Below are 17693 nucleotides of genomic sequence, written 5' to 3'. Positions count from 1 at the left end.
TTTCATCGGTGCTGTACTGTACCCTGACTGGCTTGTCTCCTCTCCGCAGCCCCTATGTAAGGGGCGGGGATGTCCAGTTTCCTACAGACGGGTTTTGGGTCTCCACTCTGTACTCCCCCTCATTCACAATGATACGATTTTTTGTTCTTTGATGCCTGATACCTGATGATCCTATCGACACCTGGTGATCATACAGGCTGGTATACTTCTTCCATGTGGGTTTTGTTGCTTCTCAACTAGATGGCCGCTTGTTTATATTCAAGCCTTTAAGACCCCAGACACTGTATCTTTTGATAGCTGGGCACCATCAGCTTTCTTCACCACATTTGCTTATGCACCCGCCTTGTCTTCGGCTATTGTGTCGGGAAGGTGAGTATAATGGAATGCCAATTTAATAGAACAAAGTGTTCTTGCATTGAGTGGAGGCCCAATGTCCATCTGCTACCTTAATACTAGACCTATAAATATATGCACATAGAGCTATTTCCCCATCATCATATGTAGATATATTTACATATGTACATGCCTTTAGTTAGACCTCTATAAATGCCCTTTGCCTCCTAGTTCTCTCCTCTATTTCCTTTTACTTTCCTCTTGTCCCACTATTATGCTCAGCCTTCATTTGGGTTTCAGTAATTCCTCTAGGTTACATTGCCGTTGATCAAGCCCTACCAGGCCTCTTACACCCTCCTCGCCACTGATTTTGGATCACTTGTTGTTCCCTTGTCCCTGGGTGTGTTAACACCAATTCCTTTCCCCCCACCTCCCCCTCTCCCATGTCCTCCCTAAACTGTCGGTCCCATTGTTTTCTCCTCCAGATTGTTTATCCAGCTTATCTTATCTAGATAGACCTGCAGACATAATAATATGCACAAAAACAAGACAGAGCAAGCCAAAGCAACAAAACAAAACAACAAAAAAACAATGACACAAAAAAAGAAAAGCCTGTATATATAGTTCAAGGTCTGTTTGTTGACCTTTAGGAGTGTTTTCTGGTCGAGTCTGATGGAGTGCCATGCCCTGTCCCCAAAGTCTATTTTTGGAACTCCCTCAGGACTTCCATTCTCTGCTCCCTTTGCTGTTCTGTTGCACGCCCTTACTGTTTTCTTCAGTGTGGTGGGGTCAGATCAGGGGCAGTTTCTGCACTGTGTCTCCAGTGTTGTTCCCTGTAGAGCTGTGGGTCAGTGAGAGGTGCATGTCTCATAGTGGGGCCGGCCAGGTGGTCCTCTCTGTGCGCTCTCTTTCTCCCCCTTCATTTGATCCTGTGGACTCTGATCAGATACGTCCCTCGCCCTGAGCTGCAGCTTCAGTGTTGTCCTCTGAAGTAAATTCTGGAGAAGGGGTGGCTGTCCACGTAGTTGGGATCAGGACCAGCCCCTCAGACATCTTGGAGCACCGAGTTGAAGTCTGGTCCCGCTTTCCCTGTTAAGTTAGTTTTATGAAAGTCAAGAAAATGAGGAGTTATATCAGATGAATTAAAAGAATACGAGTTTTGTTTTCCTACCTATGTCATACTTACACAATGAAAGAGGTAAAGAAGTATGTATCCATACCCAAAGAGTATTTTATAAAACATTTTTTCCCTCAACTAAAAGTACACCATTGCACTCCCTTAGTGGTCAAGTGTTACTTTCTCTGAAGGAAGCATATTCCTTCTTGCCTTCAGCACAGTTTCCCCTGATACTGGGTGGCGCTGGTTTGCTGGGGTGCTCCAACGGCTTGCTTCTGCAGAGAATGAAAGGATTCGATTAACTTTAGTAGGCCCAGCAAGACAGAAAAACTAATTGAAAAAGAAAGAATTACATATTTGACTTATAAAATTAGTCTTAAGTTAATCAAAATATATCCCTCAAGAAAATGAAGAGATAACAATGGTTAAAACGCATATAATTGACAAAAGACTAGCTTCCAGATAATATTTCAAAAAAAAATGATTAAAGCTCTTACAAGTCAATTAGGAAAAGTGGGCAGAAGTAAAGAAAATCAATGAAACCAAATGATAGGTTTTTGATAAGAACAATAAAATTGGTAAACCAAACTAATCGGGGGAAAAAAAGGAAGATATAAATGATCGGTTTCATGAATGATAGTGTCATTATTAGATTCTATTAATATTTCTAAAAATAAGAGAATACTGGGAATTTTATGTCAATAAATTCTACAACTTAGATCAGATGAACAAATTCTTTTAAAGATACAAACTACCAGAGCTCACTCAAGAAGACAGGGATGACCTGATCAGCTCTGACTACCGAACAAATTGAAATTGGTGTTTAAAACATTCCCATGTAGAATACTGTAGGCCCAGATATTTTCACTAGTGAATCTGACCAAATATTTAAGGAAGAATACCACCAGTTCTATACACAGTTTCCAGAAAATTAATTTTCAACTTATTTGATGGGCCCACCATGGAACAAGAAAATCACCCTCGTGAGTCTATGCATGAAAAAATTGAACAGAACTTTAGCAAATGCTGTCTAGTAATATGTGAAAAGCTTAATACATCATAACCGAGTGGGGTTGACCTGAGGAATGCAGGGTTGGTTTAGCAGTCAAAAATCGATTTAACTCACCATATTAATAGACCGGACAAAGAAGAACCATCCGATCATCTCAAGATGCAGAAAAAGCGTTTGGGTGACGGCAGGAATCTAACATTCATTCTTGATTAAAAAGCAAGCAAGGCATTAAAAGGAACTTTTTCAACTTGATAAAGGGCAACTTGTAACTAGCACCATACTTAGAGATGAAACAAGTGCTTCCCCTCTGAGATAAAGAACAAGACAGAGATGGCCGGGAGCATGGGGGAAGTTGGAGCTAACCACGTGTATGAGAAGAAAATGTTCTGGAATTGATTGTAGTGGTGATTGTACAAATCTTCTTAATATGATTGAATGATTAAATTGTATGCTATGTGAATTAAATGCCAATGAAGCTGTTTTTTTAAGAAAGAAAGGGAGAAAAAGAAGGAGACAAAGGTGGTCCTTGTTTACCACACTGATGCACATCCCCCGGAGCTTCTGGTCAGTGCACTTAGGCAAGAAAGGGAGACATGGGAGATGTGCAAATGAGAGAAGAAGCCAACTCTTTGTTCATTTTCACATGACATCGATTGGTGTGTTCAGACAAGCTATCAAGCAATTATTGGAACAGAATGAAATCATGCAAAGGATTCATAAAAATAACCTCCTGAATATCTTTTCTCAAGAACTTATTTGCAAGTGTGTTTTTGCAGAACGAGTAAACCAAGAAAGGGGGAAACTGGGACTGGCTTTCACCTTGAGTCAGCTGCAGTAAACGGCCTGGAGGCCATGCTAGGTCAGAACATGAGGGGGAGCCCAGGAGACGTGGGGAATATATGCCAGAGGGTATGCAGCTGAACCAAATCGAGCCTTTGGTAGAGACAGACGGAGGAAAGGGGAGTTGTAACCCACGGAAGAGGCAGCCATCTGTGTAAAAAAGCCCAGGCACGCATGTTAAGCTTAGACCCATGTGCTGGGGATGTAGGGGAAAAATCACAAACTCATTTCACTCTGCTTTCGGAGAGCTTTTGCTTCGAAAGGCAAATGGGCCAAAGAGAAGAGAACTTTTGGTCATATTCCAAGTACTTCTTACCAGATTTCAGATTATGCGTACGAGAGCGTGAAATAGCAGTGTAGCTGTCAGAAGGTGGGTGTAGAAGTTTACCTAAGGTGGTCTGGACCTGTTTTGCCTTTTAATGTCATACTTGAACTAGGTTGCAAGAAACTGTATTTTAACTTACTTACTTAGTATTAGTACAGAGGAAATTGTGAGCAGTGTGTTCATTCAAAATGAATACAATAAACGTGTCCTTGAGCACAGTATGGAAACCAGAGTGTAGTTTCAGCTGCAAGGTGCCGGTGGCTTGGTGCGGGGAGGGAAGTTCTCCGTGTTGAGCTCAGTGTGTGCAGCTGTACTGTGGAGGGAGAAGTGTCTCTGTCCCTCTGCATGCACTGCTCGAGAGGAGGAGGCCAGAACTAGAGGGGGACACACACAGGAACTGGAAGCATCATAAGATGGTATAAATAAGAAAAGTGTTAAATATACCATGTGAGTATCAGGTAGAGAATACAGTTCTGGTTAGTGCAGAAATTAGCATCTGAGAAGGCTAAGTAACGAAGTAAGAAGTACCTGGTTTTCTACGGTCAGAGGTAAGGAGCAGAGAGAGAGTGGGAGTGGTCAGCACTCTTCTCCTCTGGGAGATGCTGTCCACTGGTCATGGTTGATCTCGACTTTGTTCAGGGCAGTTGAGGTTCATCTTCTGTGGGAGAGAGGGTGTGGCGGCCTGCTGTGTGGTCCCTGTCTGTGCCAGCGTTAACTTTTGCTGTCCTTTTGTCAACAGGCGTAGTGTCTGTCTGTTTTGAGGGAGACAGCGATGGTTACATCAACCTGGTGGCCTATCCATATGTGGAAAGTGAGACCATGGAGCAAGATGACACACCAGAGCGGGAGCAACCTCGGCGCAAACATTCACGCCGGAGCCTGCACCGGTCAGGCAGTGGCAGCGACCACAAAGAGGAGAAAGCCAGTCTGCCCCTCGAGCCCTCTGAGAGGTAAGGGGTGGTGAGCAGGGCTGCATACGTGTGTCCAGTCCTGTGGACACAGCACTGAGGGCATCTCTAGAGCCTGTGAACGTATCATGGGAAGCTCAAGGCTGAGGGAAGATGGCTCTCATGGGGCCACCCCCCCATAGGAGTGGTTAGTTCCTGAGAAGCACTGTGCCCCAGCAATGCCTCATTCTGCTAAGAACTGTAGCAGCTCAAGAAAGAATGAAGCCCTCTCAGCTCACTGTGAGCAGGGATGACCTGTACTGGTGATGCCTCGTTCACAGAGCTGAGCTGCTCCAGCTTTCTGCAGAGGCCGCCACCCACGTGTCCACAGTCACTTTAGAGAGCAGCCCTCTCTGAGACTTTGATACCCACCACGAACCTTCCCTGCACATGCAATTTAGCTTATTGTATTGGAAATTAAGTGTTCTTATAGGCTAGGAATGTAGTCTTACAAAATAATAATTATAAATTATCAAGGGTTCATGAGGGAGGGGGAAAACGAGGAGCTGATACCAAGGGCTCAAGTAGAAAGCAAATGTTTTGAGAATGATGATGGCAACAAATGTACAAATGTGCTTGACACAATGGATGTATGTATGGATTGTGATAAGACTTGTGTGAGCCCCCAATAAAATGATTTAAAAAAATAAAAAAGAAGTCTTTACACAGAACCATGCTTCTTGATATTTCATGTAAAAATGTGACAATTCTAGAATAGCTATAATCAAAACAGTGAACAAAAAATCAAAACAAAGAACAAGTGTTGGCAAGGATGTGGACCCCCTCCCACCCTGCTGAAGGAATGTACAATGGCGCTGTCACATTGTAAAGCTATTGGGCAGTTCCTCCAAGAGTTACACCCAGCAATATACCCAAAATAATTGAAACCATATGAAGGGTACCCTACCCCCCAAACTGGGAAAAAGCTCCACTGGATGGAGCTTTGTAAATGCATTTTTCTGTCTAGGCAAGCATCGAGCAACTCGCTCTGGGTTAGTGCAACCAGTGGCGTTGCCTGGGAAGGTTCCCTCTGGTCACAGTGAATTTTTTGTGTGAAAGCAGTTTTGCTCAGACCTCATTTTTTTCGTGATGGCCAATTTAAGAGAACAGCGTGTAGCTGTGAATTGTGTCCTGCTTGGGAAAAATTCTGCAGAAACTGTTGTGATGTTGAGCACAGCTTAGAAGGACAGCGCAATGGGGAAAACTCAAGTGTACGAGTGATTTTCTTGTTTCAAAAAAGGTGAAATGTCGATGGATGACAAACCTTGTTCTGGGTGTGGTCCTTCAACTCCAAATGCACTACGAGTTGACAAAAATGTCAAAATGTAGTGCAAAAATGACCAAAATGTCAACTCGTAGTGCATTTGGAGTTTGTTCCACCAGGTCAGACTGTTCATCAAGCTTTCTATTTAGAGGTTCTGAAAGATTATGTAAGACTGTGCTTGTGACTAAAAAGACCTGATGTGTGGCACACTGGGGGACTAGCTTTGCTGCAGTGCACCTGCTCATGTAGCCATCTCACTGTGCCAGTTTTTGGCAAAAAATAGGATGCCCCTCTTGCCCCACATACCTTACTCACCTGACCTCACTCCATGTGACTTCTTTTTGTTTCTGCGAATGCAGAGGGACGTGAAAGGACAGTGATTTGACAACCTAGAAGAGGTGAAGAAAAGGCAAGGGAGGTGCTGTCAGCCATCCAAACGGATGAATTTGAAAAAATGTTTCCAAGAATGGAATTGCAGATTTGACAAATGTTTTAAGTATAAGGGAAAATGCTTTGAAGGTGACAAGATTGTTTTATAGAAAAATTTACATACATAGCTTTGGGGGCGGGGGATCCAGGTTTTTTTAGGGGGACCTCCGTATCTCATGCAAAAACATAAATGAACGTCGATAGCATTAATCACAATAGTCAAAAGATGAAACAGCAGATGAATGGTTAAATAAGATGTGATGTATCCACAGTGGAATGTTACTTAAAGAAAAAACAACATTAAAGCAAATGAAGTACTGGTACATGCTGCAACATGAATGAGCATTGAACATCTTGAGTCTATTTAGTCAGTGAATGAATAGACTATGGAAATAAACATCAGCGCCCCCCACCCCCACCCCCCAAGATCAGAACTAGTGGAGGCTCACTACCACTGCTAACTGCTCTGAAAAGGACCCCATTCGACGGGCCTGCATAGAGTGGGAGAGATCTGTGGAACAACATGCCAAATCAGGAAAGACAACAGTCCCACTGGTCAGATCGAAACGGTGGCCCTCAGTCACCCTCTACGTCTGGAAATGAACATGCGCTCTTGTTAGAATAACCATTTAAAATCTAAAGGAGCATTTACTCAAAGACAAAGTTGAGAGATGAGTTAGGAAATGAGGCAGGATGGAAAGTCAGGGAGGAAGTGGAAAAGAGAAGGTATACCGAGAGGATTGCAGTCAGTGAGTGGAAACAAAATGTGTGTGTAAAACTAATGATCGGTCCTGTAACACTCACCTAATTCACACGACGTTGTTTAGAAAAAGAAAGTATTCTGCTCAGTGAAAGGAGCCAGTCACACAAAAACACATTATGTGATTCTCTTTATATAAGTCTCTAGAGCAGCAGTTCCCAACCTGTGTGTCGTGACCCCGTTGGGGGTGTGTGAGTGTGTGTGTGTGTGTGTGTGTGTGTGTGTGTAATGACCCTTGCACAGGGGTCACCCGAATCATAACAGTAGCAAAATTACAGTTATGAAGTAGGAACGAAAATAATTTTATGGTTGGGGGTGTCCCCACAGCATGAGGAACAGTGTGAAAGGGTCACGGCATTAGAAAGATTGAGAATCACTGGTCTAGAGGCACAAAGATGATAAGAGGTTGCCAGCGGCTGAAGAGAGAGAGGATTGGTAAGGGATTCCTTTGCAGGCTGCTGAAAATGGTCTGACATTAGATACATACCACTGAATTGTTCAAAACAAAGCATAACTGAAATCAATGTGAACTTTCTTATGTGGTTATAGAGATAATCATGATGGATTCCATAGCAAATGCATTTAAATACTCTTAAGAACTACCTAGATGGGCTAAAATTCACAGCAGTGATGGGATAAAATTCACAACAGTGTCTCCAAAGATGAGATTGGAACCTGAAAGGGTGCATCTGTGACCTTGTAAGCAAAGCTTTGCTGGAGATAATCAGAGAACAAATGCAGCAGCACATGGACAAGAAATGCCAACAATCTAAGTCATATTTAGAAGAGGTGGTACCGAGGAAAGATGTCATTGCTGATGTCAGATGGATCTTGCCTGAAAACAGAACAGAGAAGACCCAAAAGATTGTGCTTACCTGTGTTTGATTGTGTGAAGGCATTCGGCACACTGGATCACGCTGCAAAGGACGGGAGCTTCGGAAGATTGAATCGTGCTCTTGAGGGGCTTGTACAAGGAGCTGCTCCACAGTTCTTTCCACGCGTATTCAGTGTGCGTGCTGAGCAAGTACTGCAAGAAGCTGGACTCTAAAGGAGCGTAGCATCGGGATTGGAGGGAAGCTTACTAACAGACAGCTTGCAGTATGCAGGTGACACCACCTGGTTTGCTGAAAGCAAAGAAGACTGGAGACACTTCCTGATGACAGTCAAAGAGTACAGCCTTCAGCATTGGTTTACGCGTCTACGTCAAAGGTCTCATACCAAGATCAATGAGCATTATGTAGATAAACAGAAGAAAAACAGCCTTTTCTGTAAAGGATCCACAGTCGGCGCTCATGGAAGCAGCAGCCAGCAGATTAGATGAGATATCACTGGGAAAATCTGCTGCAAATGTGGCCTCTTTAAAGCACGGGAAAGCAAAGAAAACACCTCGAGTCCTAAGATAGGCCTGACCCCAATAATGATATTGTAAGCTGCCTCATCTCATATGTACTGGGAAAGCTGAACAATGAATGAGAAAGACCAGAAGAATTGATACTTTAGGATTGTGGTGTTAGTGAAGAATATTGAATATATCATAGACTGCCAAAGGTGAAGACCATCAGAAGCACAAATCTGTCCTGGAAGAAGTATGGCCAGAGTGCTCCTTACAGGTAAGGATGGTGAGATGTCATCTTACATACTTTGGACATGTTATCAAGAGAGACCAGTCCCTGGAGAAGGACTTAATGCTTGTAAAGTAAAGAGGCAGTGAGAAAGAGGAAGGCTGCCAAGGAGGTGAACTGACACCGTGGCTGCAGCAACGGGCTCAAGCATGGGAACATCGAGGATGACGCAGGGCCAGGCAGTGTTTTGTTCTGTTGTGCTTAGGGTGGCTGTGGGTCGGAACCAACTCGAGATGACACCTAGCCACGACACGAGACTACCAAGAGAACAAACAAACCCGGGAGAGGTATGCCAGAATACGCCTTAGAAAGGAGGGTGCAACGAAGCCCACAGGGAAGAAGCACGCCAGCCTGTGCGATCACGAGGTGTCGAAGGGATCAGGTGTCAGGCATCATCAGAACAAAAAATCTTAACCATAGTGAATGAGGGGGCGAGTGCGGAGTGGAGACCCAAAGCCCATTTGTAGGCCACTGGAGATCCCCTTGCAGAGGGGTCTCGGGGAGGAGACGAGCCAGTCAGGGTGCGATGTAGCAACGATGAAAAATACAACTTTTCCTCTAGTTCCTAAATACTTCCTCCCTCCCCACTATCATGATCCGAATTCGACCTTGCAAGTCTGGCTAGACCAGAGGATGTACACTGGTACAGATAGGCACTGGAAACACAGGGAATCCAGGGAGGATGATCCCTTCATGGACCAGTGGTGTGAGTGGCGATACTGGGAGCGTAGATGGGGGTGGGTTGGACAGGGAAAATCGATTAAAAGGATCTACATGTGACCTCCTCCCTGGGGGACGGACAACAGAAAAGTGGGTGAAGGGAGACGTCGGACAGGGCAAGATATGTCAAAATAATAATGTATAAATTATCAAGGGTTCATGAGGGAGGGGGAGCGGGAGGGAAGGGGGGAAAATGGGGGGGTAGGGGGGGCTTAGGTGGAGAGCAAACGGTTTGAGAATGATGAGGGCAATGAATGTACAAATATGCTTTACACAATTGTATGTATGTATGGATTGTGATAAGAGTTGTATCAGCCCCTAATAACACGATTAAAACACACACACACACACACACACACACACACACACACACACACTCCAAAAAAGAAAGGAGGGTGCTGAGACTCTGTCGTCTCACATACATGTTATCTGGATGGACCAGTCTCTGAAGAAGGACATCGGTCTTGGTAGATGAGAGGGTCAGCAAAAGGAGGAAACCCTTCAATGAGGTGGCTTGACCTATTGGCTCCAATATTGGGGTCAAACACAGCAACAATTGTGAAGGTGGCACAGAGCCAGACTGTCTTTTGTTCTCTTGTACCTCTGGCCACTCTTAGCTGGAGTCCACGCAGTGGTCCCTGACAGTGGCGGCAACAAGCAGTACATGTGGAGACGGTTGAGCGGTGGGTATTTGCCACCATAAAATGAACTATTCTAGTGGATGGGGTCCTTGGTGGTTGGACTTGCTAGTTGACGTTGGGCATTCCCTTTAAGGAGGGAGCACACCATTGTTTCTGACCTCCGCACTCCAGCAGAGCCTGCCTTAATTACCCTCTGCCTCTCACAGCTCTGGGAGGGCCAAGATTGCCAGCCTCTTCCAGACAGACCCACTCTGCTGAGTGTGGTGGGTCCTTTCCACATCCTCAGCCAGGGGTCCTCTCTGGCTAGGCTGCAAAAGCGCTTCCCTGTGCCCGCCTCTGCCCCCATGAGGGGAGATGTTTCCTTGATGGATGACTTTGGGAGTGCTCCCCTGTCCGTCCGTCCGTCAGGCAAGGTTCCCGTCAGCGGCTGTTTTGAGTTTGTTGTCTTTTGTTCTCCAAAGGTACAAAAGCTGCTTCATGATTCATCTAGTAAACAGCCAGGGAGCCCAGAGTAATGTCAAGGCCCGCCTGGGCCCCAGGCTCACCGCTCTGCCTTTCAAGGTGAAGCTCTGCCTGCAGGGACAGGCCGCTGCCCGGCTTGTTAGCAGTGCCTCTCTGTAAGACACTCAAGGGAGTTGCGCTTGGTTCTTCACCAGGCCTGTGACACCAGTGGTGATGCCAGGCGTGACGGGAGCCCCATTGGGTAGAGAGACTGTGGGTCCACTTGGCAAATGTATGAACACATCTTGATGTTTGCCTTTTAACTCCCCCCCCCCCCCTTCATCTTGATGTTTTCTGAAGGGATCATAAATCAAGTGTATGGATGGCCAAAAGAAAATGTCCACTTTGCTGAATTTGTCATGCCGAAAGCCATCGGAGGTCTCTACTTCTTGTTAAAGGGAAATAGGGTCTCTCCCAGTGGCTCTGAGCCAGTGTCACCCAGCCCCCCGAGCCAGCCTACAGGGAAGAGCTCGCACGGTCAGCACACACTAGCCCTCAGACTTAGTCCACAATTAGAGAAGAGGCCAGCAGCACTGGGGGATGAGGTGGCCCTGGCTTTTGCTGTCGGCTCTGCCTCAGCGCTGAGCCCACACCTGCGTTTTCATTTCTAGTGTGCGTGGCCACCACCAGTGTGGGATGGCTTTTCCTTGCTTGGCAGTGTAATATGTAGCATTGCAAGTTACTACAAGCAAAATGCAGTGGTGGAGACAAGCCCCAGTGTTGTCCATGTGAGTCGTCCTCTCCCCTGTGGGTTTCTAAGTGAGATTCCCTCACCAAGTGGCCCCGTGCATTCTCCACAGAGAAGCACAGGAACCTCCAGGGCCTGCTCAGGGCAGACACTGCCCTGCTGTTTTTCTCTGATGTTTTCCAACCTTCCCAGGCCTGATGGCAAAGACAGGTTTCTCCACGTCTAGTGCCAGCATACGCTTTCTTTCTGCCTGGTTATAGGCAGCTGTTCTAGACGTCATGGGGCAAGCTGGGACATTGCCATGTCCTAACAGTCATACCCCTGCTGCACCTGTGCTTGTGTGTGAAATACACCATTTTCACCACGTACTTTGTCAGGAAGAACACTCCTCATCCCGTCACCGCTTCTGGCCTCTGCGCCCCTGTCATTAGTGTCTGGGACAGAGGATAGGCCCATGCAGCCTTCCCTGTCCTGCCTGGTCACGCCCCAGAGGGGAGACCTGTCAGATCCCCTCGGTGACATACATGTTCTTCCTCCTCAGCTCCCAAGAGGCGAAGAGTCCGAAGGTGGAGCTGCACGGCCACTCAGATGTCCCTTTCCAGATGCTGGATGGCAACAGCGGGCTGAGTTCTGAGAAGATCAGCCACAACCCCTGGAGCCTGCGCTGCCACAAGCAGCAGCTGAGCCGCATGCGCTCCGAGTCCAAGGACCGGAAGCTCTACAGTATCCTTGCCCCCTCAGTGCTGCCCTCTGGGCCCGTGGCCAAGGCCCCTCGCTGTGCTGGGCCCTCACATCGTCCTCGTCCTCCCTCGGGTGCCTTTTCCTCAAGGTGTGACCTTTCACCAGCATGCATTTGTCCTCTCTCTCTCCCAGGATTGGTGACACTGAAGCCTACGACCTGGCGGTACACTCAGTGCTGCCCACTAAGAACTCTCTGTGAGGGTGGGACTGGTCGGGTCTGTGCTGGTCACAGTGGGGCCATACCGAGCAACTGAAATGTGACTGCTGTGATGGAAGAACCAAATTTTTCTGAACTAAAGATTCGAATTCAAATCTAAGTAGCGCCATGCAGCCAGTGTACCACAGTGTTGGTGCATGGGATACGGTCTGTGTGTGTGCACGTGGCTTTCTCCCCCACCCAGACTCCACGAGGAAAATACCCACGTCTGGTTGGATGGTGGTTTGTTTTATCTACAGATAAAACACCATGCACGTACAACATAAAAGTACTGTAAGAGACTGCAGGGGAAAGGGGCTCCTGGATTGGGTATTTGGATGTCGTTGGGGGCTTGGAAGTCTCAGACGACACAACGCGGAGCCTCCAAGGGAAAGCGCACTGGGCTCCTGGCTGCATTGATCAAGGTTTACAATACCCTGGGGCAGGGGAGGAGGGATGCAGGCGGGGACTGATTGTGCTTCCCCTCCTGTCTGCAGTGGGACAGAGAGAGAGGGTATGTGTAGGTCTGAGCTCTGGCTCTCAGGCACTGTGGGAGGGGTTTCTGCAGCCTCCTCACCCGTCTCTCGGTTATGTGAGATCTGGTAGAAGCCCAACTTAATGGCTTTTAAAATCATTTCCTCTAAGAGGAATTAAGAAATATTAAAATGTTCATCATCAGAGTGATCCTGAGAGTGTCTTTTCAAGACTACTTGGCTGTGTCATGACACTCAGATAGGGAATTGCTCAAGTCCCTATGATAGGTGGCAGATATGACAAATCTGCACCCTGGTCCACAAGCACAAGTTAACGCTAGGCTGTGTGGACAAGTAGAGTTAGATGAAGACAGACCCAGCCGGTCCTGGACCATAGAGCTGTTTGAGCACAGCTGCTGGAAGTGTGAGGGGCCGACGGTGAGTGTGCACATGTCCTCTGGCTCCCAGTCTGTGAGAAAATTGCAAGGTCGAAATTCAAAACTAGATTTTTCTACAGAGTCTCACTTGGGCCTGCTGCACTCAGATTTGCCCTTTGGGGAGTAGCACTGTGCAGATGTCTTTCTTGAGCCTCAGGTTCCGCTGAGCTTCTGGTCCAAGTAGGTTACCTGTGGTCCCAGGGACATCCTGGAGCAGCCAGGTCTTTGGCGTGTGTGCTGCTAGGGTGACAGCAGACTGGGCAGCCAGGGGTGTACAGCCCGCTCTGGGGCTCGGTAGGGCGACTATGGACTGTGACGCTGAGGCTGTCCTTGGTGACGGCCACTCTGGCCTCCGCTTTCCCTGGGCCGATGGTGAATGTCGGGCTTCTCCTTGACTGTGGCCCAGAGTTCCTTCTGCTGGAGAACGTGGTGCACCACTTCAAGTACCCCTGCGTGCTGGACCTGAAGATGGGCACCCGGCAGCATGGCGATGATGCATCTGCCGAGAAGGCAGCCCGGCAGATGAGGAAGTGCGAGCAGAGCACATCGGCCACGCTGGGGGTCAGGGTGTGTGGCATGCAGGTGAGGAGCCCCGCAAAGCCTTCATGTCTTCACCTGGTGTCGCCCATGCTGAGGCTCCTCTACCACCTTGTGTACAGCTCTGTCTGAGCCGGCCGACCACTCAGGCTTTGTCCTTCCTGGAGCACTCGCTCCACCCCGGTGTCCTACCAGCTGACCTTGGCCCGGACACCGCACCAGGCTCTGGGCCCCTCTGAGAGCCCTCACTGAGACCCTGCTTCCAGGACCTTGGGGCACCTGTGACCCTTACCTGTCAGCAAAATGCTCTCGTTTCCAATGGTGACAGCAAGGAGCTTGTCATCCTGGGCTTGGTGTTCTTGCTTTAGCGTGGGAAAGCTGAGGCGGGGACTGGTGGAGGGTGGTGGTGAGCAGAGCCTGTCCACCCCACGGAGGTTGGGTTGGTCAGCAATGTTTTCCCAGACGGGCTCCCCCAGGGCACCATGAGGCCGCTAGCTCTCCTGCTGCTCACTGTCTGTTTCCTGGGGTTCCAGGTGTACCAGCTGGACACAGGGCATTACCTCTGCAGGAACAAGTACTACGGCCGTGGGCTCTCCATCGAAGGTTTCCGCAATGCCCTCTACCAGTACCTGCACAACGGCCTGGACCTGCGGCGGGACCTCTTCGAGCCCATCTTGAGCAAACTGCGGGGCCTGAAAACCGTGCTGGAGCGGCAGGCCTCCTACCGCTTCTACTCCAGCTCCCTGCTGGTCATCTACGATGGCAAGGAGTGCCGGCTGGAGCCCTGCCTGGACCGCTGGTCCGAGATGCGTCTCAAGCACCTGGACACAGGCATCCCAGAGGTGGCCTCACCCTGCAGTTCCAGCACCAGCCCTGACGTGGGTCCCTCCTCTCCGCCCAAGGTGGACGTCCGCATGATCGACTTTGCACATAGCACATTCAAGGGTTTCCGGGATGACCCCACTGTGCACGACGGGCCCGACCGGGGCTATGTGTTTGGCCTGGAGAACCTCATCAGCATCATGGAGCAGATGCGAGGCGAGAACCAGTAGGCCCAGCTCTGGGCCCCAGAACCCCTTCCTTCACCCACAGGCAGGGACCATCGCTCTGAACTCGCCGTGAGGACACACAGACTTTGCTTTTAAAGGGTTATATTTCTCTTTGGTGTAAACTAAAAGAAATGTTTTTAGCTGTAGCCTGGAATCCATATATATCCACAGTGAAGGAGGCAGAACAGATCCTCTCAGCCAGGCTTCTGAGCTCCGGCGGCTCTGCTGCTGTGTCCAGGCTAATGTAGGAAGGAAGACGTGCTCTTGGACCCGGGCTTCTCAAGCCTGGGTCTTCGGGGGCTGTGGCTGCAGGGCCCTGGGGTTTGTAGGGTGAAGCCTTGGGCTGGCTCAGGGCCCCTCCTTACCTACTCATCCTTGGTCCCCCAGGAGTGAAGGGGACTGGGTGCCTGACTGAACGTTTACAGTGTTGCACTCTGGTCAGCCAGCTTTTTAACAGGTGTTCCAGGGGACCGCAGGCCAGATGACACCGCTCTGGAGGCTGCTGCTCCCGCTGACCTTGGCTTGGGGCCCCCTCAGAGGACAGGCTCCTGGGTTCCCTCAGTACCCCATGGCACTTGAACCTGTTCCTCCTTCTGCCTTTGTGCCCCAGCCAGCCTCTCCCGAAGCCCTTGCTTTTGGAGGCCACCCTGCCTGCTGCCTCTCTGCTGAGGAAGGTGGTGCCCCAGCAGGCCTCAGCCTCTGCGAGCTGTGGCCCACACAGTGTTTGCAGTTCCTGTGCTCTGGGGGGTGGGGCTCTTGGCACTTGGGCAGCTTCTCCCAGGGCTGCAAGTCCCCCCAGGGTCTCACCTTTCCCCAGACCCAATTCCAGGCCAGCACTGGTGGGAGCAGGTTCAGGCCCTGGACCTGGAGGGAAAGCCTGCTCTTTGCTCACAGGGCACTGCCTGCACCCCGGACACAGGTGCCCAGACCCTACTAATGGAAGCCTAGTCTGTCCGTGTGTTCATCTGCCAGCCTCTGTCTCAGGGGTCCGTTCTCTGGGGTGTCGCCTTGCTCATTAGTAGATACTGCTTTCAGCAAAAGCCCTCTCCCTCCTGAGGTGAGCCTGTAGTCCTGTGCCCTGCCCCAGCAGGTGCTCACCCTACACAAAGAGCGCGCTGGCCGCAGAGTGGTGAGAGATGTTGCCCTGCGAGCTCAGCACCCTCCACGGGCCTGGCACGTGGGCCCTTTAGCACTGACAGTGGTGCAGTGAAGGCCCACCAGGGGCCTCCACTCCCCCCCCACCCCCAAATGGTTTGTCATTTTTGCTGTGAGACCTGCTGGCTGTCAAGTGCATGGTCAGGAGGTGAAGCTGCATCTTCCAAGCCCTTGCTGAGAGCCCCCGTCACTGGGGCGTGCCCCTGTGGGGTGTTAGCGGTGAGCTTGTGGGGCTGTGTCTGCTGAGCAGCTTTGGCACCAAGGGGTCATGTCCCCTGTCCTCAGTGACACAGCCTCACTTCTCCCTGCATCGCTCAGCCCTGACCCTGTGCTGGTCGATGGTGAGCAGGTCCCCATTCCTTGGGGCTGGAGGACCAGCTTGCCCAGTTCTGGTCAGTAATGACCACTTTCTCTCTCGTACCATTCTGGATTTAGTCACAGAGGCATAGTTGCTAGTGTAGACAGTCATTTCCTGTCAAGACAAAGGATAAGATAAGACACAGGGTCTGGTGTCACTCTGGACTCTGATCGAACCTGTCCAGCTGTGCACCTCCATTAAGTCTGGGAGCGGATGCTGCCCTCTTCTGCTGCTCTTCATAGTGAGAAGGCTGCACCACTTCTGCTCAGTGTTTTCTTGGCACTAAAGAGAGCAAGCAGGCCTGGGGTTTGCTGCTGTCATCGCCCCCCCCCCCCCCCCCCCAAGGGCAGGGCTCCTCTTCTCAGCACTTTCCTTACCTGGAGACAGAAGCCCTATTGTCCCGGGGTGGGGGTCGGGGGCATGTGTGTGCAAACTTCTGCCACCCCGCCCCCCAGCCCCCTTCCTTCCAGGCCAGAGCCGTTTCTGCCAGGGTCTGCCTTCCCAGCCCCAACTTGGGACCAAAGTGCAACGTGGGATCACGGGTTGGGCGCACCAGGTGACCCCTCTCTACCGTGCTTCCCAGGGCCAAGCTGACACCAGCTCCTGGGGTGAGGGTGGGGCGGGCAGGGGCGGTGCTTACAGAGAAAGGGGACCAGTGTAGCAGCTGGCCAGGGACCCCGCCCCTCCCACTCAGGGCTTGTGCAATGGCTGTGGGGTTTTCCCATGGGGCTAGGCCTGGGCTAGATGATTAGCCACTGCTCACGTGCGCACGCCAGGCCATATGCACGTTCCCTAGAAGCAGACTGCTTTGAACTTTATGTAGAATTTGGTATTGTGACAATTTAAAAAGTGTTTTGAGGGGCGGGGAAAAAAATCTGAGAACCCTGGGAGGGACCGGCCTGATTCTTTTGCTTCTCTGGAAACAGGAAAGCCTGGCCTTTTGGGAATCGCTTTCTACGCCTCTTTCCTGGAAGCTAACACGCCCGCCGTCCACGTCGCCGAGGCCCGCGCCCCGATGCTACACGTGGCTCCGGCCGCGGCTCCGCGCAATTGCCTTTTGTCGGGACCTTGCGTGCGGAGAGTGGGTCTCGGCCAAGCTCGCCTTTCTGTGCACCTAGCGCTGTCCACCCTGCTTGTGTCTGAGGTCGTGTTATGTCCAAATAAAGCCGCTAGAAATTAAGGTCTGTCTGCGTCTTTGTAAAAACCTCGCGGATTCCAGATCAGGCCCTGCTCCCGAGCTCCCGTTTTTCCACTCCCGGCCGGCGCGGAGGGGGCGGGGCCTGGGGGGCGCAGCCGGAAGCGACCCCTCCCGCGACGGAGTCCTGCTGGCTGCCAGTGAAGCCTCGCCCTTGGCGCCAGTTCCGCTTTTGCACCCGCCAATGGACAGCTGACCCGCAAGTCGGGTCCAGGTCCCCATGGCAGCCCGGCGCGCTCGGGCCCTCATTGGCTACGTCTGCCTAAGCGCCGCGCTCCAGCGTGCCGCCGCCGCCGCCGTGCCACGTACGCGGCAGCCGATTGGTCCACCCAGGGTAACGTCACTGCCCGCGC

General features: G+C 50.2%; 1 protein-coding gene across 1 annotated transcript in view; it reads left to right on the top strand.

Moving 5' to 3' along the window:
• IP6K1 (inositol hexakisphosphate kinase 1) overlaps positions 1 to 17325 on the top strand; it is a 21010-nt gene extending 3685 nt beyond the window's left edge. Inside the window, exons 2-5 of the mRNA XM_004715168.3 lie at positions 4367 to 4577; positions 11741 to 11922; positions 13453 to 13628; positions 14117 to 17325. Of these exons, the coding sequence (XP_004715225.1) occupies positions 4367 to 4577; positions 11741 to 11922; positions 13453 to 13628; positions 14117 to 14635 (1088 nt within the window). The 3' untranslated portion in view covers positions 14636 to 17325. The remainder of the gene's footprint in view (positions 1 to 4366; positions 4578 to 11740; positions 11923 to 13452; positions 13629 to 14116) is intronic.
• The last annotated feature ends 368 nt before the right edge of the window (positions 17326 to 17693 follow it).

Source organism: Echinops telfairi, unplaced genomic scaffold, assembly GCF_000313985.2.
Source record: "Echinops telfairi isolate 266 unplaced genomic scaffold, ASM31398v2 ScPeMD7_7420;HRSCAF=8458, whole genome shotgun sequence".
In the NCBI taxonomy this organism is placed as follows: domain Eukaryota; kingdom Metazoa; phylum Chordata; class Mammalia; order Afrosoricida; family Tenrecidae; genus Echinops; species Echinops telfairi.
The sequence above is the reverse complement of the archived record's forward strand: the minus strand, read 5'-3'. Positions and strand labels throughout refer to the sequence as shown.